The sequence below is a fragment of the Poeciliopsis prolifica genome, unplaced genomic scaffold (assembly GCF_027474105.1).
Source record: "Poeciliopsis prolifica strain line A6 unplaced genomic scaffold, Auburn_PproV2 SCAFFOLD023, whole genome shotgun sequence".
Classification (NCBI taxonomy): Eukaryota; Metazoa; Chordata; class Actinopteri; order Cyprinodontiformes; family Poeciliidae; genus Poeciliopsis; species Poeciliopsis prolifica.
Window position 1 is genome coordinate 2,850,430 of NW_026562398.1, and position 20,969 is coordinate 2,871,398.

At 40.0% G+C, this 20,969-nt stretch overlaps 3 protein-coding genes across 6 annotated transcripts; 1 reads left to right on the forward strand and 2 right to left on the reverse strand.

Moving 5' to 3' along the window:
* Window positions 1–87: 87 nt before the first annotated feature.
* LOC129370228 (ceramide synthase 5-like) lies at window positions 88–12,879 on the forward strand. 3 transcript variants are annotated; one of them, XR_008607033.1, is made up of 12 exons: window positions 88–374; window positions 2,394–2,496; window positions 2,687–2,817; window positions 4,250–4,307; window positions 5,156–5,206; window positions 5,362–5,454; window positions 8,057–8,185; window positions 8,297–8,403; window positions 8,487–8,643; window positions 9,706–9,900; window positions 10,850–10,899; window positions 12,586–12,879. XR_008607033.1 is itself a non-coding variant. In XM_055046027.1 (10 exons), exons 1-10 carry the CDS (start codon window positions 196–198, stop codon window positions 9,844–9,846), a joined length of 1,149 nt encoding a protein of 382 aa, XP_054902002.1. In that variant the 5' UTR covers window positions 88–195; the 3' UTR covers window positions 9,847–10,256. The 3 variants fall into 3 exon arrangements, 1 of the variants encoding a protein (XP_054902002.1); XR_008607032.1 differs by lacking the exon at window positions 10,850–10,899; XM_055046027.1 differs by lacking the exons at window positions 10,850–10,899; window positions 12,586–12,879 and having other exon boundaries at window positions 9,706–10,256.
* On the reverse strand, window positions 9,798–15,651 carry LOC129370222 (NACHT, LRR and PYD domains-containing protein 12-like). The gene is made up of 8 exons (XM_055046001.1): window positions 13,124–15,651; window positions 12,876–13,037; window positions 12,087–12,260; window positions 11,836–12,009; window positions 11,560–11,733; window positions 11,049–11,222; window positions 10,801–10,968; window positions 9,798–10,693 (listed from the first exon to the last, which is right to left on the reverse strand). The coding sequence occupies exons 1-8, from the start codon at window positions 14,671–14,673 to the stop codon at window positions 10,624–10,626; spliced, it is 2,646 nt and encodes an 881-aa protein (XP_054901976.1). The 5' UTR covers window positions 14,674–15,651; the 3' UTR covers window positions 9,798–10,623.
* A 2,246-nt stretch (window positions 15,652–17,897) lies between these two features.
* trh (thyrotropin-releasing hormone) lies at window positions 17,898–19,900 on the reverse strand. 2 transcript variants are annotated; one of them, XM_055046031.1, is made up of 3 exons: window positions 19,795–19,900; window positions 19,360–19,582; window positions 17,898–18,941 (listed from the first exon to the last, which is right to left on the reverse strand). In XM_055046031.1, exons 2-3 carry the CDS (start codon window positions 19,550–19,552, stop codon window positions 18,325–18,327), a joined length of 810 nt encoding a protein of 269 aa, XP_054902006.1. In that variant the 5' UTR covers window positions 19,553–19,582; window positions 19,795–19,900; the 3' UTR covers window positions 17,898–18,324. The 2 variants fall into 2 exon arrangements, with proteins under 2 accessions (XP_054902006.1, XP_054902005.1); XM_055046030.1 differs by having other exon boundaries at window positions 19,360–19,585.
* Window positions 19,901–20,969: the final 1,069 nt, after the last annotated feature.

Genomic DNA, 20,969 nt, shown 5'->3' on the forward strand with positions numbered 1-20,969 from the left:
CCCCGGGATCTTACCTCCAACATGTGAACAGTGGTGGGTGTAGCCTGTCAGGCTAGCGGAGGAGTTCTGCGTTCAAGTTTCCTCTTTAAGAGTTTGAGCTGAAGGAGGGATGCTTAAAGCCCCGCGCTGCGCCCAGGACACAAAACTTCCCCGGCAACTTGGTGTACTTTCGGCTTTACCGTTCCCTGCTCCCCGATGACTTCCTTCGTCTCAGCCTGGATTTGGAGTGAGAGATTCTGGCTTCCTGAAAATGTGTCGTGGGCTGACCTGGAGCGGCCGCCAGCTGGAGTGGAGTACCCCAGACTGCAGCATATGCTCTGCCATGCCTTTCCCCTGGCTATCGGAGTTTTACTGCTTAGGCTGCTTTTTGAAAGGTGAGCGCCGCTGTTAGTTTTTTTTTTTTTTTTTTTTTGAAGTTGCACTTTTTCTTTTCTTCCTCCGCTACCATTATGCTAAAGCCCCGCGGGTAGGGGAGCGCTTTGCTTAGAAACTGTGATTCATGCGGACTAAAATAAAACAAAATGGAAACTGAAGCCGCAAAAAAAAAAAAAAAAAAAAAAAAAAAGTTGCTGCTTTCAAGAACGTGAGCTCCGGTCGTTTTTTCTGAACATTGGTGGGGGGCAATAAAGCCCTTCGTGGGCATGTCTTCTTCTCCATTTCGGATGAGTTGCTGGAGTTGTTTTTGACGGAAAAGCTCAGCTGAACAACTGAGGAAATGGTGAACATCCTTTTCGACATTAGCATTCCTGCGAGATGATGAAACAAAAAAACATTTCGCTGGGCTCAGATGTTGCTGAGACATTGCTCTGCCGAAAACAGACGGCCAGAGGTTCGGAGAAGTTTGAAATGCAGTCCATTTTCGGACCCCCGTCCAGATAAGACATTGCAGTTTGATTCAGGAAATGTTCATCATATTTTTGATTAGAAGTAGCTCCAGCCAAACGGCCATTACTTGTTGAGAAGTGAGCAGCTTTAAAACATGTTTCTGTTTTAACAGAAACATTAAAATGACAAACTTTCTGCCAAGTTAACCTCACTTCATGCTGTATTGTAATTACAATCAACTGACTTGTATGGTATGGATTTTGAATTTGAATCTATTTTTTTGGCAACCGGATTGATCTGAGTGGAATTTTTGATTGTGTATCAACAGTGTTGAATTCTAATACTGGATTTCAGTGGCATGGAGAAGTGTGCTGCCTTAATTTGCATCACCTTTGTACATAAACATAACTCTGTAGTGTGCAAAATTTAATCCCCAGTGCTGCCATGGATTTCTTATGAAAATCTGGAGCAGCTGCAGCGTCACAGTGTTCAGACCTTTCATCCATGCTGCACATTTTCACAGATGCTGCGTATAAATTACAGCAACTATCAAATTTGAACATTGCTTAAATTTACTATAAACGCTCTGTCTGATGCTAAATTCGGAGCAAAAAGTAAAATGTAACATGTTCTGAACTGTATTCTCAGATCACTGCGGATACCTAAGCCTTGATCTCAAAACACTATTCAAACCAAGCCTGCATCAAAAGCACTTAAAGATATGGCAGGGCTTGATTCTTCCACAAGAAATGTTCCATTTTTTTATGTTTAGCATCACAGGATGTTTATTTATTTATTTATTTATTTATTTTTAAGTATGCAATACAGAAAGCATTTGGCAGCCGGTTTAGTTCCGTCCCAGAAGTAATTTTGTGAGCCTGTTCCGTGTAAATTTAAGTTTTATTGGAACATCCAGGAATGTTGCAAATCAGCTGCATGATTCATAGACGCCTCTGGCTAGCTCTGGCTGGATGAACACATTTAAAACAACATTTATGTAAGATCACAAAACTGGAGGCAGAATACCATTTGGCACAAAAGGCAATTAGCTACAATTTGCGTCATTTGATGGTCAATTTGAAACCATGTACAGCTGTAAAAGCCTCACTCAGTCACCTCTTTTGAAAGCAGCCTGCTATTCCAGAATAGCAGGCCGTTGCCACGCTGACATGTCATGATGTCTCTGAGTTTGATCCAGAGCAATGGCCAGCTCAACCAGATGATCCTGTGACACGCGTTAGCGTTTTGGCCGCATTCGTCCCTCCCAAACTAGTTTCCCATTCTCACATGATAGACCGACACACTCTGCTCAGACTGCGAGGTGCGACATTCTGCAGGCTTTTTAGCACGCCCCTGTGTCTCCCTTTTTATAGCCTTTATTCTGCTCTCTGTCGTTGACAGACGCAGTCATTCCTATCTAGCGTGTCATTATGGGCAAACTGTAATGTAAATTACCATGGCATCAAATGTCTCTCTCTGGTTGAATGTCTCTTTAATACCAAATGTGTGTGTGTGTGTGTGTGTGTCCCCACCCTCTGGTTTTTGCCCCTCTGTCTGTGTGTACACAGGCTGGTGGCCAGACCCTGTGCCCACATACTTCAGATTCAGGCGGGAGCGCCCCGGCGAGTTCAGCCCAACGCTGTCCTGGAGAGGCTCTATCAGTCCAACGCGGTACATAAGGGTTATGTTTGTTCTGTAGCCTCTGTAAACTCTGCAGCACAGTGTTACTGCTGCAGTACACACCACCACAGGCCTAATGATATGCTCAGTAAATACCTATTGTGGTATAATATACCATTGTGGTTTCACAAGCAGATACAGTACTTTGGAGGTAAAGTCCCACTAATACTGTCCTCCTTAGTGTCCAGACATGAGACAACTGGAGGGACTGTCCAAGCAGCTGGACTGGGAGGAGAGGAAAATACAGAGATGGTTCCGTATCCGCCGGAACCAGGACAAGCCCAGCATACAGAAGAAGTTCTGTGAGAGCATGTAAGTGGCAAGAAGGACCGCAGAGTTGACGGCTCAGAAATATAAAGCATTTTCTCAGAAACTTAGTTTATATAGAATCATCACACACAATATTTTACTCTTTGTGTAACAAATCTCTTAAGAAAAATGGCAATTTCTCTTTCTGTCATGACTGGCAAGATTAATTGCACTTTTATGCAATATTCTTTTTTTTTTTTTTTTTTTTAAATGTGCTGCTGTAAAATTTCCCTACATTTTTGGCACAGCCAAAACTGACCACACCGGTGGCGTTGCTTGTCTGCTTGAATTAAACACTGCATCACTCTCACCGTCATATGACCTAGCAAATGCCACAAGACCAAACCTCCCCCCTCTTTCTCTCTTCCGAAACACAAACTGCAACAAGATGGAAATAAACAATTAATTAATTGTCGGCCCAGTTTTGCTTATCAGACCGGCATGTTAAAAAAGTAACAGCAAAGGAAGCTTTTCGTTGTACAAGGAAACTTGTTTCTACAGTGCATATGATAAATAAATACTGAACTTTGTCAAAAAAGGAGAAGAAAATCCACTTTTTACATTGAATAAATTTTATGATGAGACGCAGCAGAGGGTTGTTGCTTCGTACAACCCCCTGCTACTTAACAGGCAGCACTTTTGTCTTCTGCTAAAACATTTCACAAGGTCGTGGCATACATTGGGCTCCTTGACGAAGCTTCCTTGCGCAATTCCTGCAGAGATACTGGTTCCTCTTTTATGCTCTTTGACATTTTTGTGTTTATTTGACACAAGTAAAAAAAAATTTAATCACTGCCCAGCTGGAAGACGCAGTAATAATGACTTATTTTCAGTTTTCCTAAAGTTGCCACCATTATTTTGATTCAAATTGCCGTGCTCTAACAGAGACTCCATCAGCCTATCCTTAATGAAGAGGCGCTTGGGGCTTTTGAGAGAGAAATGATCCCACAACATCTCAGATCCAGTGACATGCTTAGAGTGGGCATGAAGTCTTTTTGACTTGTTTCACAGCAGACCTTTTTGGAGTGTTACTCTTAGTTTCCATAGTAGAAATAAGGAAAGTCCACATTTCCAACAATATGAAACAGGTTGCCTATGAATATTGTCTTCTTAAATTTCATTAAAGATCGGCATAAATAATAGTGCTGGCACCTGGAGTCACTGGTGGAAGAAGCAAGACTTTTTATAATGTTATTTTCTCACTTTTAATTGTTTTTTTTTTCTCTGAGGCTGACATGATGGGTTCAAATGCAAATATTTCAAATTCTTTAACAGTTGGCAGAATTTGAGATATTTTAGTGGTAATCACAGTGTAATGATAACCCAATCAGTATCTTTAATTTCATTTTGGAAATGTCTAGTAATAGCCTGCTAAAGGTAGGATGTTTTACATATTTTCTCACTGATTTTTTTTTTTCCATTTTTGTCTCTGCAGGTGGAGATTCACCTTTTATTTTGTGATTTTTATCTATGCCATTGGCCATTTGTGGGTGGTAAGTTTTTGGAGTTTTTTGGAAACATGCTATGCTCAAACAAGCATAGCATGTTTGAGCTATGCCAAACATGTTGCAAAAGTATTCATACAGTTTGAACCTTTTCACATTTTGTCATGTCACTAACACAAATGTCAATGTATTAATTGTACCAACATCTTGGCAAGGAGAACATTATAATTCACAGCTAAAACACCTGTCATAAGTCTGTAGGAGTTCCAGATTTCCACAATTCAGGTGGAAGAATCAGTGAACAGAACAATTATTGGGCTCTTCAGATATTACACAAGAACCGAGAAATCTGTTCCACTTTCTGGGCCAAAAGGAAAGTTGCTTATGGCCCTTCATACTTCATGGGCCTGAAACCTAAGAGCAGAACTGAAGAAATATTGATAAATATATTGATTTCTGCATTAACCACAGCTGTGTGACAAATAAGAAAGTAGTTGTTGGATGCCACCAAACCAGCACTCAGAGAAAAGCCCGGGTGGAGAGATTACATTTTTCGGTTCTGTCGGAGTGTGTAATGGCTTTTAGTCGTGCATGTGGTATAGACAGTCTTTACCACAAATTTTGTAGTAAGCGCAGTAAACATGTGGGTAAAAGGTGCACTAGTCAAGGACAAAATGAAACTATTTTAGCTTGCGTGCAACACAATATGAGGAAGTACCATTGCAAAAGTGAAAATATTTACTGTAGGAAGGATCTGGGAATATGCTACATTTGTATTTACTTTTGGTTGCAAAAAACATTTGGCTATGCTTTGTCCTAATTTAATTTTCTGTGAAGATTTTTATAATCCCGATTTGTTTTTCTTCCTTGTCATTTAACCTCGCTCCTATTGCCAGTCACCTTGGATGTGGGATACCAGACTGTGTTGGCACAACTACCCTTTTCAGGTCAGCAGTTTTATTTTACTGCTAATTGCATAAACGTCACATTTTGCACACTTTTTACACAGTGTCCCTCTAGTCAGTCCATCAGTCCATATACGTTATACGTTAGTATAGCTGTCTATTTATCAAAGGTGTGTTTGCTTCTTTCCCCCTCAAAGCCTCTAAGTCCTGGACAATACAATTACTATGTTGCTGAGCTGGCTTTCTATTGGTCTCTGATGGTGTCCCAGTTCACAGACGTTAAACGTAAGGTGAGTCAGCCACCAGCCCTATTGTGCTCCCCTCATCACTTGTATTGTAACAATGTGACAGCTGTCCCTGCTGTCACAGTAACTAAAGGTGTTTGTTCCGAGATGCCATATTTTAACTGTGCAAAATATAATGGTAAATTAGATTCATCCATATATATTCAAATAATCTCTTATGGAATATTCTGTCAGGTAATGAATTTATCTGGTTCTAATCAACATTTACAGATAAAGCTGTGTCCTTCTTGCACACAAACTCCAAGAAAATGTGCCTCTTTTGTCTCTTACTAAACAAAAGTTACCTACAGATATTATTAAAAAGTCAGTTAGCCACTTTAGGTATTTTGATTTTTTTTTTCTGTCTCGTTTTAAATTCTTGAGAACCCTTGCGTTTATAGTTTACTTTTTTCTGAAAGATGCCGTAGTGACTCCTCCTTTTGTCGACTTTCATTATATTGCTATAAGAACATCACTTCTGTTGTTCCTTAATTTTACAGCATGTAACTTGTATTAAAAATATATATATTTTTACTTAAAAAACTGTGATATTGTGACATTATGGTACGAGACAGATAATCTGTGAAAACAAAAAAAATCTCACTCCTCTGCCTTCTGCCCGTGCTCCTAGAGCTAACTAGAAACAACTGTTAACACTGAAGTTCTTCTGCTAGCAAAGCTTGTTGTGACTGCATGATGGTGGATAGAAAGGTTTTCCTGTAATGGTAAATTGATCCTCTGCCATTAACAAATTGGGGAGCGAGTATACAGGGTTGATTGACAGCATTGAGACCTTCTTCCTTGTTCGTTTTTTGTTTGTTTGTTTTTGGTCGGGAGTGGCATATTTCTTCAGAACGCAGAGGGAAGAGGCAGAGATCGATCTTTTCACAGATAAGCTGCCTCATAACATACAGTTATGACATGGTGACAAGTTCAACAAATGTGTAAAAACATTCTTTATAAAAGTTATATTCTACAGTTTTAAATATAACAGGAGTTAGATTTTATCTTGAACTATATCAGAAAATATGTACCTTTAGGTTTTGTTATAGAGTTCCAGATGCCCTTTAGAAGACAAACAGTCCCACAGCATTACAGAACCTCCACTTTATTTATTGAGCATGAGGGGATTTTCCACATACTCACCCTTTATTTTATGCCAAATCCTGCTGAAGTAATCTTATCAGGCAGAAGTACACAGTTGGAGTCAAAGTCCCTGTGCATGCTACTCACGTTTACTTTTGTGATAATTCAGAAAAGGCCAAGCTTGTATAACTCAAAAAACCTTGTGTCTTCTTACAAAGGCTTATTGGTTGAGTTAAACTTTAGCAAGGACCCAAGTAAATTAAATTACTACATGGTAAATGGTCTGCGCTTGTATATTGCAACCAGTCATTCCTTCATTTATGCAACATATTTTCACATGCACCTAATGGGTTGAACATAACCTAAATACAATTATTTGAAAAGCCATCTGAAAGCATGTCAAGTGTAACAACTTCTCATGTGATCATGTTTCCTGTTTTCTTTGTTTTGGTGTTAATCAGTAACTGTTGCATTACCTCAAAAACACCTGGTATAGATGTAACAATCTGGATATTTTCTGGATGAAAATCTTACTAGAGATTGCGCTGGAGACTTCCTTTAGCTAGAAAGTCTTTTTTTAAAAAAAGAACATTTCAGAAAAATCATTTATGTAGATGGGGTCTAAAAAATTTGGTAACATACATGTACCAATGTTTTTTTTTTTTTTTTTTTTTGGTTAGTTGCATCAAAGAAAATGGTGTTAATAGGGCACTGAATCTAACTAACCTAGTAGCCCACATTAAGCAACATTAAGACCTTGTTATTAATTTATGTAGTTGTTGAATGCTTTATTAAGAGATGGGCAGCTGCAGGTGTTACTTGAAGATGAGATGACTCATTGTTAAATATGTTGTGGACTTAATTTTGTGCATTAAACGATCTGTGTTGCAAAAGTTGTTACCAGCCTCCCTTTGGGTTTCTGCAAATCTCCAACGTCCTTTTTTTAAAACTTGCAAAATGAAGATAACTCCAAGAACAAGATGAGCACAAACATAATTCCCTGTCCTAAAAGTAAAAAAAAAACATAGTGCATAGCTCGAGAGAACCTTTTTTTCTGACGGAGGATAATCTTTTGAACAGTTAAAACAAGACGTTAAATAGTTTCTGTTGAGTGCAAACTCCTTGCACAACCCCAGAAGTGACTGCAGCATCAGACAGAACAAGTCAAACGTGCTTCATGAAAAATGTCCTCTGAAGACAGATCTGCAGTTTTATGGGACAATGGTTAACGTATGAAAGTTGCACAAGCTTTCCGACACCCTCTTCGTAACACACCGTCATAAAGTTTAATAGTAGGACTAGTACTCGCAATCATCAATACGAGCAAACCACAACAAATTTTATTTGATTTTTATTTATTTAAAAAGTTGTATATCCCAACAGGTTTATTTTACTTAGGATTTAATAGTCTTAGTTTCATAAGCGTTAATACAGCTTAACCCAGCCTTTCATCAAAATACCTACCGATTTACTGATTTATCACTCTGTCATTCTTTGTCCCGTCTCATTGTGACGATGGCAGGATTTCATGATCATGCTCGTCCACCACCTGGCCACCATATTCCTCATCACCATCTCCTATGCCAACAACATGCTAAGAGCTGGCACTTTGGTCATGTGTGTGCACGATGCTTCGGACATCTTCCTCGAGGTAAATGATTGCATCATCGGCTGAAAAATTAGTTGAGCTGTTGACTCAAAGTGGAGGAATTTTGATGCATCATTTCTGAGAGCTGCGACTTGCTTGTCTTGTTTCTCAAAGGCAGCCAAGTTGGCTAACTATGCCAAGTACCAGAGGCTATGCGACAGCTTGTTTGTGGTGTTCAGCATAAGCTTTTTTCTCACTCGACTCGTCATTTTTCCTTTCTGGTGAGAGTTTATCAATACACTCTAAAATAAAAAAAAGTTTTTTTTTTCTTTAATTAAATGCATTATTTGGCTGGTTCTTGTAGGATGGTTTACAGCGTGCTGTTTGAGAGCTGGACAATTATCGGTCCATATCAGGCCTGGTGGCTGATAAACGGGTTAATGCTGGTCCTGCAGACTCTCCACATCATCTGGTTCTACCTCATCGCTCGCATTGCAGTCAAAGCTGTCTTCAAGGGAAAGGTTTGTCTACATCCTCAGGCTGCAGCTGCTGTAAATTTAAAAAGCACGTAGGCTTTTTTTTTGGTGCAGTTTAAGGTGACAGGTTAACACAAAGCAGTAATTTTGAGTAAAATAAATATGATTCCTGGTTTTGCTCAATTTCTTCCAGGATTGTCCTGTTTTAGGTGCATCTCATCCACTCTAGTTTTCATCTGTATCCCCACAGCACGATGCTGCCATCACCTTGTTAAAGAGGGTGTAAAATTAACTTTTGCGCTTTCTATCATGTTAAAATAGTTCCTTATAAAAAAACTTAATTAGTGCTGCTTTAACTCTTTCATGCATGTTTGAGAAATCTTTTTTAATTGCTGCGATATTGAGCTCAAGGTGGAATGTCAGAGCAGGAGCTTCTTAAAGTGACAGGCCCATTTTCAAGGCATCAAACTGAAGTAAAATTTCTTTAAAGTTATGTTTCATATGTACATCATTTTCTATAACTGAAGATAGCATTGTTATATCACATACCAGTACGTGGTGAGAAAATACATTATGTTGTAATTCAGAGGGTTGTCACACAGTACTTCACACAAGACAAAAAAATGAGTTTGGTTTCATGTGACCAGAGCACCTTACTATCCGTGTTTGCTTTGCCTCCAACATGACTTGTGACTAAATACAAAAGCTTGTGTCTTTCTTGAAACAAGAGGTTTTCATCTTTCGTCTTTTTCCTTCCTGGGCTTCTTTGCTGCTCTTCTCCTTGGTTTAGGTTGACAAGTTTTTGACCATTTTTGTAATGCCTCCTCTATTTTCAGATGAATTTACACTGATATGAAACTGCATAAAGTTGGAGTCCATTTAATTAGACTATACGGAATTACATATATATGGATATGAAAGTTAAAGTCCGCTGATTAAGTATACTCCCCACACCATTTTTCAGAAAAAAATATTTGACTTCAAGTGCACAAATTTGCTCCTTGAATGTGGAAAATGTGAGGGCATGAAGACTTTTGCAAAATTGGAGCATGGATTTAAACCTCCCATGCTTGTTTAAACAATGGGTCTTGTTTATGTTTTCTCCAGGTGTCGAAAGACGATCGCAGTGACATAGAGAGCAGCACAGATGAGGACATTTCCTCCAATGGCAGTAAAAACTGTCAAACCTCCAAACTGAGGGACAGCAGCCACACCGGTGTCCTCAATGGAGAAACTCATGACCACTGAGAAGAGAGGGGACCCATTCTTTATTCCAATCATGTTTTTCTTTCAGTTATACAGGTGAGACTCACTCTGCGCCTTATTACAATAAACTTTGAATTATGTTTCCTACAAAGAGTGCTAAGATGTTAAACTCCAAGGTTAGTGCACACCCTTGGACACTTGAAATGTTTACGTGTAGTGTTTTTCTCTCGAGTACACAAGAAATGTGTGAGGAATGCGACAACCGGGGAGCTGCTTACAATGCTTTATGCTTGTAAATAGATTTTCTTATGGACAATGACTGCTGTGAAACAAATCACTGCTTCCAAAGAATTTGTTGTATTACAGTGACAAATGCTTCAGTGCTTTTTGATTTAAATTGTCAAACATCCCAAAGTTTTCTTGATAAAAGTGCAATAAATGCAGTGATTGTAGAGTTGGATCTTTCCTTTAATGAATGGTAGTTTCATAAGCCTCAAGTTAACACTTACAGCCCCCATTATTAAATGTTCTTCATTTAAAAGGTGACATTCAAATGGATCACTTTCTTAAGTAGTTTGCATAAAACAAAACCAACACATCCCCCAAGTACACGTTTTTTACTTTTAGAACAAACTTCAACATGTGTGGTGCTGGTCCTGCTTCTGTAACCACATGTTCTTGTGTTGATAGTACAAAAAAGTGAAAAGAACAACAAAAAGAAAACTCTAAGGGGACGGATACTTTCTTTATGTTATAATTAGATGGTATTTGTGTCTGAGCGTCACTTCAGGTTTTTGGGTGGAACTTTAAATGATTTCTTCAGTATCTAATGTTGTGACATGTATCTAACATTTCAAGAGCATCTTCACTGAAGTCATTATACTTCAGGCTGTAAGAGGAGAGAATAAATGAAGTTAGATTTTGATGACATGCAAAAAAAAACTCTAAAAATATTGAGTTTGCCTACAGTTCATGATTCAAGTGTGCCCAACGTACTTTAACTCCTTCATGTTTTGTTTTTCCTTCATGACTTGGACAATCGCAGGGACAGCAGCGTCAGTGAGAGAGTTGTTTCTCAGCTCCAGGAGTTTCAGGGTATGACTGGCTCTGAGAGCAGCACACAGGTCTTCAACACAGGCATCTGTCAATCCGGTCATTTCCACGCTATGGTGCAGGGAAACAAGTAGATTCAGAGTGGTGCACTGTTAGTACAAGAGCATTTTGTTTTCTCCTCATTAGTTCACCTCAGTTCCTCCAATAAGCAGTTTGGATGTGCAAGAGCATCCCAGATATATTTAACGCCTTGGTCTCCCACCTTGTTGATGGCTAAAAGTAGAGATTTGATTTGACATGTCCCATTTTTAAGAACTGAGCCCAGTTCATCGAAGACTGCTGAGGTCAACTCGCATCGTGTCAAGCTGCAGAAACAGTCAGAGGACAATACATGGCTGTTTAGTGAATATTTACAAAATTTATTCTTTTAACAAATATGTCATGTTGCTCACAGTTTGACATGAAATGAGACAAAAGTTTCCTGTTTTAAGTTGGGTAAGCTTGCCCAAATTACTTATTTTAGCTAAATGGCAAAGCAATTAAATTGAGAATTATTTTTCTTCAAAGTTTACATGTGGAAATGTTTTACAGGAACTTCTCAAACACTCAAACAAAGAAAACAGATAAGGTGTCAGGTAGAGTACATCTGTAAAAAAGCAACTAGAGACTGAATTGAAATAAATAATTGGGAGAAGAGCTTACTTCAGGATTTCTATGGGGCAACTGGGTGATTTCAGGCCATGGCAAAGCAGCAGCGCCCCCTCCTGTCCCAAATTATTCAATGACAGGTCAAGCTCTGACAGACAGCAGTGTTCAGACATGAAGACCTCCTTCAAACTGGAGAGGCATGCACCTGTCAAACCGTTGTCAAACAATCTGCAAAACAGATTAAAAACATACAGCTTTTAGAAAATCAAATTACTCCAGGAAATGAAACTGAGCCGATCATGACTTTATGACCTTACAGCAGATTCTTACCCGAGGCTCCGCAGTTTACAAAGTGGCTGTCGGAGGGCTTTACATAAAGCTTCAACTCCACTGTCGCCAGTCGTGTTCCCCCTGAAGTCGATTTTTGTCAACCGTGATTGACCGGAACACAAAGCCGATGCAAAAGCCTCCATGGATGCTGCAGTCAAATCGCACTTTTGAACGCTGTTAACAAGAAAAATCGATCATTTAACAAAGGATGGACATGTTGAAATATGAATCCATACTATTTCAGAACTTACTGGAGCTCCTGTAGTTTGCAGTTTGGACTGTGCATTGCTTCGCACAGCTTTGTGAAGCCCTGATCGCCGATGGGATTAAACATCATTTGTAAAATTTGGAGTTGGAAGGATTGCGAGGTCAGCAAAGTGGCCAGATCACCACAGCACGGCGCAGTCAGACCACAGACACTAAGACTTCAAATATCAAACACAACAACAGCTTCTGTTATGTTCTGTATTTTCTTTTGAGCAATATCTACAGTGTTACAGAAGCATATAAGCCCACTTACAAACTTGTTTTCTTTTTTCTTTATACCATTATTCGCAGTTGAAGCTTTTGTTTATACCCAGTAGTTTATACCCAGTAGAAACTATTTGTTTAAACAAATAGTTTTTAAAATTATAAAATTAGCTATTCAAGAGAAAAAAAAGTCATGTCAAAGCATTTTAATCAAATTTCTGCTTAAATTTTGACTAGCCCACTCAAAAATCTTTCCTTTGTCCTTTTTATGTGATTCAGAGCAAAAAGCAGCTGCATCACCCAAGTGAAGAAGAAAAGCCCCTTCAGTCAGTCAAACAGTTTGATGTACTTTTTTTTTCGTTTTCTTAAATGCTGAGAATGTTGTAAAATTTAAAGGCCATCAATATGTGTTTTGGCAACTCAACATGAAGTGTAAGTCAAACAATTGATTGTCTTAATTGTTTGATGCAATTTATGTTAATGTGACTAAAAAAATGTGATGGGAATATTTTATCACAGAATTGTATTATTAGCAAAAAAAAAACCATTTAAAAAGGGTTTTGCCTTACTTTAGTCCATGCAGCTTGGCCTCTCTTAATCCCGCACAGAGAACTTGCAACTTTTCATCTCCGAGGATGGAATGAGAAAGATTCAGCTCTCTGGTGGCGCCCGCGCTGACAGCTGATGCCAGCAGAGGGATGCAGTCTTTATGAATGGAGCAGCTTGACAATCTGGAGGAGACGGCATTGCATTTCATACATATGATGCTGCACATGACAAATGTTTGTCATTTTGTTTAAGAGCACTTTTCACTTACATCACTGTGTGTGACAGACTCACAGATGGAGCCAAGATCTCCATTATCTCTCTTAATATTGTTGTTCTGGAAACACTCAACTTTTCCCTTTCGCCCAGACATGTGATCACGTAATTCAGAGCTGCGCAGTCCTGGAGACTCAGGTTTTCGTGAAAGATGCACGGGTGTGCAGGAGGGTTGAGGATCTCCTTTACCAAACTCTCGTTCTGAGCTTGATGCAGCAAATGGAAACATCTGTAGTGTTCTGATTTGTCATAATTCTTCAGTGTTTTCTCTGAGCTGCTTTTAAACCAGCTTTTAAAACCTTTAATCTGATCAGAGCTGAACATTCCCAGTGAGTCTTCCAGCAATCTGTACTGGGCAGGCTCAGAGAGCCCTGACATAAAGAAATCTAGAAACTTTGAACAACCTTTGTGATTATCCAGCATCTTCTCCGCGTCTTTGTGTGTCGACGGGTCCAAAAAGAAAGCCACAGCCAAGACAAACTCCTGCATCAGTTTGGAGTGGAAGGAGAGCTCTCCGTCACCGTGAACTCTCAAGAAACTATCCACAGAGGTAATACTCTGTTCCAAACCAAAGAAATCAACGGCGTGTTTGGAACAGCTTGAATGTTGGTCGTGGAGGCAGTGAGATGCCATTCTGCCAAGAGCCAACACTAACCCTCTACTGCGTTCTTTGTTCAGCGAGAGAGTCTGAATCAGGTGGACCAAAATATCCACAAACAGCTGAGAGAGAGTCTCAGGAAGTTTAGTACCTGAATCGATAAGCCGCTCGTAAATAGAGCAGACTGTCCAACAAAACCTGGGAGAAACACAAAAATCATAAAAGCCCAGAGTTCTTTCCATGTGCAGAAACGCTTCACTGGCTACAGTGGGGTCAGGGAAGAAGTTGTTAAAGTAAACCTCTCTTTGCGGTTTCTGAAACTCCAACACATCCAACCGAATCCCACCAATGGACTTCATGCCATCTGTGGGTCTGGTTGCAACAAGAAAGGTGGCTCCTTTCATCAGGGACCCGTGAAGCAGACTGGCCAGTAGGCAGGACACCGAGACCAGATGGTAAGGGTCAGAGGTCAGGGTGTGCACTGAGGGCTCCAGGCTGTGCTTAAACTCATCCAGACCATCAAATACAAACAACACGCCATCAGGCTCCTCTGTAACCAGACGTGTGAAGTCTGGGGGTCTTTGATGGTAACCTTGTTGGATTAAAGTTTCCAAACAAAGTTCATCCATTGAAGACCCTATTTTTGTAAACTGGAAGTTGAAAACATGAGAAAAGTTCTGCAGGCATTCTCCACTAGCCCAATCGACAAGAAGCTTGTGCAAAGCGGTGGTTTTGCCAGAACCTTCTGGACCGACCACCACGACAGTTCTGTCCTCGCCACAGAGAGCAGTCCGGATGGCGTCATCCAGAAAACCCTGGTTACCGGGCCTGGCGGCGACAGGCACGTACTTCCGGGTGTTAATGACGCTGGCAGGAGACTGACCACCGAGAATCGTTGAGTTGTTTCCTGTCGTCAGGATGCGAGTCAGAAAATCAGCTTTATCCATTCTGATAGAATAATAATAACAGCTAAAACGCAACACACGCAGCTAACATTCTTTTTTGCTTGCATGCAAAAAAATAAAAGTTCACGCGCGGTTATTTGGTTGTTTGGTTCTCCTGTACCTCGAAAAAACTGCCCATGAACGTGTTTAGGAGACTTTCACCCTGCGGAGGCCACGCGGGAAACTACGAGGGAGATTTGTTGGGGGGGAAAGACGGATAAAATAAAAAAATAAATAAAAAACTTGTGGGGGAAATTTTCCTGACGAGGATTCAAAGCAGCTCCTCGTCATAAAATGGAAAACCAGGAAATGTCGGCAAATTTACCCAGGACGCTGTCTTACAGGCAATATGAGCCTCTTCCTTCTTTCAGTCACTGGTGGGTGGAGTCAACTCCACCTCGCTGTACTTGTCTGGCCCCTCGGTGTGGCAGGAAGAAACCTCCAGGCTTCACTGGGATGGACTCGCAGGAATTTTATCCATAGCTTTATCAATCCACAAAGGGGCGCTGTTTATACATTACCTTCTGCAACGATGATCCAGACGATCCATTGGATGTTCCAAAAACATCCGTTTAGACTTTTCTCTTTTCTGCCATAAAACAAGTTTGTTGTCATTCTTTTCTTTGAACTGGAACTAAACACATCACGGTACAATTTTAGGCCATTTTGGACGTCTGTCATCTACTCCCTGTAGATGACAGACAATGTTCTAATGTCGTTTTAGTGCTTTCTTTATTAAATAACAAAATCGTCTTTTCAATACATATCTTAGTAGACTTGGAGGAACACTCCTCCATGGCCCTGATGGCGTCACGGTGGCTTGTTAGTGCTGATTCAAAGAAGAAGATTGGGAGAAAAACGGGCTGACTAGACCAGACAAGCCAGAACCAAAGTTTGAAAGCTGCTTTTATTCACTGTATTGTTCACTGTTTATTTCTGTGTCATTGAAAACGTTTAAAAACCTTTTGTCTTTATTTTTGGCTCCCTGGCTCCCTACAGTACAAACCAGAACCAAGTTCATCTTGCGTGATTTTTAGTTTTCTTGGATTTTCAAGGGAGGAAATGCCAAGAGACCAACTAGGTCATTTAAAATGTATTAGTTTGACTCACTCGAGTTCAATCTCTTGAACAAATCGGAACTCTAAAATGTGCAGAGGTGATGTTGCGTGAAATAAACCAAAATTTGGCAGATAAAGAATAATTACAAGTTTTATGTAAGGTCTAACAACTCAGTGTTCTTTGCTTGTTTCCATATAACTCCTGTGAAAACCCTCTGAATTTAATCTCCAGTTCGTGTCATCGCTTCATAGCAAACACTGAAAAAAAGGGTCAAAACAAAACTGCTCAGCAGTTTCTCAAACGTTCCAGGTGTTAAAGAGCAATTCCTCTGACTCAGAGTGAGAAAGAGATGGATGAATCCCAATTTGGTTCAGAGAAAGTAATCATAGACCGACCTGGCTGCAGATACTCTTGTCCAGCCCTGATTAAAACTGTTTTCTGGTGTCAGAACCAGCAAGGACCCAAAAAGCCTTCCTCTTCAGAATTTCTCTAGTTTTTCCACCAAAGTATCCTCAAAGCTTATTCAGACACCAAGAACCTACATTCTACCTGAGATATGCTATGACAAATATTGGCAGACACTTTGAAAAAGTGATAAAGTGAAATCTTCAATCTTTAACCTTTGATCTTTACTCAAAACAAAATCACCCTTTAACTAGATAGAGCTACATTTTAATAATTGATTATAAAAAGATTGAAGTGGTAACCACAGGGATTCTGAGATTGTATTCCTATTTCTAGGATTTAACAAAATAACATCAGTTATAATAATGATAAAACTTTTGCAGAAGAGAATAGATAGTTTCTTCCATGTTGTGAAAAAGAATGTTTTCAACTCAATGACAAAAAAAAAACAATTAGATGCAGAAAATATTAGTACTTCATTCAGTTTGGAAATTCAATTAAATTGTTCAAATAAAAATGAACAAGTGTTAAAAACTACATTTGTTATATTTATATTTAAAAGCTTTTTGTGGGAGGTTCAAAGAGGGACTTTTTTTTTTCGGAAGATAAAATAAAGAAATATTAAATCACACAGTAACATGAACTTTACTTTTATTCCCTTTCATACTTTCCTCTGCAATTGATTTTTGCTCTCTGTGCTCCGTCACCTGGCACCGCATCAGGAAGATTTTGCTGGGGACTGTATGATCATTTACATTTATAAGAGTAAGTATGGGAAAAGTTTCACGTGGTCAGTCTGCAAAAACCCAAAAGTTTTCAGTCAACTCAACAACAATGAGTTGACTCAGACATAAACTCAGTAGTAAGCGGGGCTTCTTAACCCTGAGGCTGCAGTTGCTAATGAACAATAATGTCTCAGCTGCTGTTGTCATGGAAATGTCCAAGTTATATAGGCATTTCAATTATTTATTTGAGTTTTTGTATCCAGCTTTTACATTGTGACGCTTGTTGTCAATAATGTGTTTAGTGACAACACCAGTGCCAAAATGTTGGCTGTGCTTATTCTGGCCTTTGGAAGATGTCCTGTTTTGTGAGAAACAGGACATCCTTGTTGTGGCTACCATGATAAAGGTTGACGTACCATCTTTTTTAGAATCTTTTTAAAAAGTTTATTACTGTTTTAATAAAGTTTTATTCCTCAAAGACCTTTTTTTTTTACTTGCAGATTACACCAAATGAACAAAATCATCTCAATTGTGACTAATAGGGTAGCTTGACTGATGTAATTTTGACCGTTTACAGAATTCCTACTCATTGATTAAAATCAATCAAAAATAAAATGTGTGCATGTTGTTACACAGCTTTTGCTGGTGAAATGTTGACAGTGTTCTCAGTGGGCTGGAGTTGTGAGAACGTGGACGAGAATCAGTGAAACATTTTTGTCTGAATGTTCTGATGCTTCTGGATGAATTTGCATGTTGAGGACGGATTCCAATTAAAGAGTGGACACTTGACACCATCCCCCCTGTTATTTGCCTACATAAATGACCCTTTATAACAGAAGATTGTGACTGGCTGAACACTGTGTAATTGAGGAAACGGAAAGCTGCAATACATCTGCACTGCACTCACATTTTTGCTTGCACTGGTTACCAGAAGCATCTGTAATGAACTTCATTTATAAAGCGATGTAAAAATAAAGGGTGACACTTAATTTGCTGTAGAATTCTTTATATTTTACATAAGTTTAAATGAAACACAAATCGATGAGTCAAGAGTTTTATTTGATGCAAGCGAGGCAGTTGTCATCAGTTCTGGACTCAGGTATGTCATGTGCCACACTGACAAGGACGTGCTGCCTCACAGAGGCGACATTGCTGAAGCCAGTAATTATAATCCTACTATTGAAACGAGTCATAAATATTCTAATGAAAAATAATAAACCGTAACGTAACTCAAGATCCCCTCGTCCTACATCTGTATTTACAGCAAAGTTTAAAGATATTGAGGATAATTACGCACAAGCGCTCCAAAGAAGAATTTGAGACTGATGCTATATGCGTTAGTGTTACAAACTGTGTGCCAAAGAAAAATGGCTCAGAAGGTTAAATAATTAAAATAATTTTCAGTATTTCATATTGATCATTTAGTTTATTGGTTGATAACAAAGCAGAACAACTGTTTCTTTCCCTACTCTCCTTCCTCCATCTCCTCCTCCGGTGCAAACCTTTTCCCCGGGTGCTGCCTCTTCTCCTCGGCGTGGCTTTTGTTGATGTTTTCCAGGAAGTCGAGCAGCAGGCTGGTCTTGCTGCAGCTGTCAGAGTCCAAAACGTCACACGGGCTGCTGGTGCTTAATTCCGGACTGGAGTTATCCCAAAAGCGTTTCCCCGGGTGTTGACGCTTCTCCAGCTCTGACGCGTCTTCCTCTCCGTCCTCAATCCAGTCCGCTTCACCGTCCTCGTCTTCGAGAAGACGCTTACCGGGATGCTGGCGCTTGCTGCGCGGCGCCAGATAGCGCTTGCCCGGGTGCTGGCGCTTGGAAAGTTCGCTGAGCAGCGCGACGGGGCTGTCGGGAATGTGTCCCGTGGTGGAGCGCTTCCCTGGATGCTGCCTCTTGTGGAACTCCGTGAACGAGTGCATCTCATCTTCGCGCTTGCCGGGATGCTGTCTCTTCTGCATGTCCCAGAACTGCTCGTCGTCGACCACCTCCCTTCTGCCCGGATGCTGCCGCTTCTCCAGGTCCTCGAAGTACCGCTTGCCGGGATGCTGTCTTTTTGTCACCCATTCTGGTTGTGAGAAAATCCCATCTGGACAAAAAGAGTTGAGGTCTTGTTTAGTATTGCTCTACTGAGTCAATTCCAGCAGAGACAAACTGCAGCAAGAAGGATTTTTACAGTCGGTGCGCGCCGTGCGTAAATTACGCACAAGACAGCATCTTACGGTTCACATTTCCCCAACTCTGTTTCTCTCTATCTCTTTAGAAACAGAGAATCCAACAACATTTTGTAATTAACTCATGATGAGATTTGAGGGGAAAAATAGTTCCCAGGAAACGGTAAAGGCAGTGAGGCTTACAGGTAACAGAAAATAATATGCAATGCTGGATTTAAACAAGTAAATATACATTTAAACAATTTTTAAAAAAATAGCATGACCGTATGATGCTGCAGAGTAAGACTTTTTTTTTTTTTGCCGAAAAATATCCAAGCTATGAGCTTCACGCACCATTTCTATCGTCTCCATCCTGTAGCTTTTTGAGAATAGACCGTAAGAGGAGGCTCTGCGCTCTCTGTAGCATGAGGTTGTCTATGGTGGTCCTTCGGTCCATCTCGTCCTCAGCAGGGAGACCCTGTCCATCACACACTGCCAAGTTGCAGATCACAAAAGATGCCAGGACTAGAAGGCTTGCCGACTTCATGGCTTTATTTTAGTTATTTTTTTTCGCCCTCTACTAGAAAAAAGATTCCACACAAAGTCAAAGTTTCATTAGAAATCATGCTTAAATTACTAAGTCAATAATAGATTGATGATGCACGAATTGCACTGTTTGCTTTCTGGACTTTCAGAAACGAACAAAGCTCATTTACAAGCGCATGACGCACAGTAAATCTGTGCGAACCACAATCTCAAACCTAGAATGCTGAAAAGCGCCAGACTCACATGAAACGTATCCAAATTCTCCTCGTCTCCACCCAGAGGCACCGCTGGCAGCGTTGCGAATGGTTTCTCCCCGCTTCTCGGAGCTCCTGGTGACCCTTTAGGCCAGATCCTGGAGGTAAATGAGCTGACAGCTTCTTCGGCTCTGCTTTTATACTTCCCGGTCACTGTCGTCACACAATCCCAGGAGTCATTTTTCAGGACCTCTCGTCCCCACTGATGTCACCAAGTCGTGCGCAACTGGGTTTGGTGAATGATCGCCCCTACAAGGACTGCTTCCCAGTTCAGCTTTCGCGAAACAAAGATAAACCTTGCACTTAGGGAGGATGGGTTATTATGGGATTACTTTTTTTTTTTTTTAAAGAATTTAAGTTTTTAACATTGATTTTTGCGTAATTGCATGCTTTCATTTAATCCGTTTTTAAAAAATCTAGTTTGCGTCTTTTTTCCCCCAGACTTTCACCTTTTCATATTTTTTTCATCTTAAGGAGTCTAAAGGTCTCCCATGGCTGCAGAGAGATGAAGACCGTTTTTATTTATTTTATTACTTTTTTTTCCATCTAAACCTCAAAGTCAGAGGAAACAGGGGGGTGAGCAAAGTCCATCTGGCTCTTTAGCACACAGAATTCACATTTAGTCACGATGCAGCTCTGCTGAGTGCACCAGAGTCAGGGTCTGCAAGTTTCAATGGGTAGGTGGGAGCAGGGGACACTGAAGCAACTAGAACAGACACAGAGTGATAATGCAGCGTGGAAGTTTCTATAACAGCTCCATATGTTTTACACTTTCTCTTCATTTGCTTCAAAATGAACAAAGTTTCAGAAACGTCACTCGGATGTATGTAATCATTTTCCAAATCTCTTGTTGAGTGGAATTAGACATGAGACTAATTAATTTACCAGTTAAACGAAGAAAATCTAAACATATTCACTTTGCAAAACCGTATGTACCTCTTGGATTTCTCACATTTAGTCATAACCACAAATGTTTTGTATTTTACTGGGGTTTTATGTGATTGAACAACCCAAAATAGTCATCTTTTCTCAGCTTCCCCTGAAGAAAATCTGGTGCAAACAATACATTCAAAAGACACAGAAATAGTAACAATAAGTGACCAAGAAGCACCATTAAGTTTTAAGTTTAAAAGAGATATCTCAAGCTCTGAACGGATATTTTCA

What these genes read in the sequence shown, in the direction of transcription:
- LOC129370228 (XM_055046027.1), top strand. Translation starts at nt 196, where the DNA reads ATGACTTCCTTCGTCTCAGCCTGGATTTGGAGTGAGAGATTCTGGCTT. An exon ending in CTTAGGCTGCTTTTTGAAAG is followed by an intron (nt 375 to 2,393) that starts GTGAGCGCCGCT and finishes GTGTGTACACAG; the next exon opens with GCTGGTGGCCAGACCCTGTG. An exon ending in TCACAGACGTTAAACGTAAG is followed by an intron (nt 5,455 to 8,056) that starts GTGAGTCAGCCA and finishes TGACGATGGCAG; the next exon opens with GATTTCATGATCATGCTCGT.
- LOC129370222 (XM_055046001.1), bottom strand. Translation starts at nt 14,673, where the DNA reads ATGGATAAAGCTGATTTTCTGACTCGCATCCTGACGACAGGAAACAAC. An exon ending in AGTCTGTCACACACAGTGAT is followed by an intron (nt 13,038 to 13,123) that starts GTAAGTGAAAAG and finishes CGTCTCCTCCAG; the next exon opens with ATTGTCAAGCTGCTCCATTC. An exon ending in TGCTTATTGGAGGAACTGAG is followed by an intron (nt 10,969 to 11,048) that starts GTGAACTAATGA and finishes CCTGCACCATAG; the next exon opens with CGTGGAAATGACCGGATTGA.
- trh (XM_055046031.1), bottom strand. Translation starts at nt 19,552, where the DNA reads ATGAAGTCGGCAAGCCTTCTAGTCCTGGCATCTTTTGTGATCTGCAAC. An exon ending in GGATGGAGACGATAGAAATG is followed by an intron (nt 18,942 to 19,359) that starts GTGCGTGAAGCT and finishes CTTTTTGTCCAG; the next exon opens with ATGGGATTTTCTCACAACCA.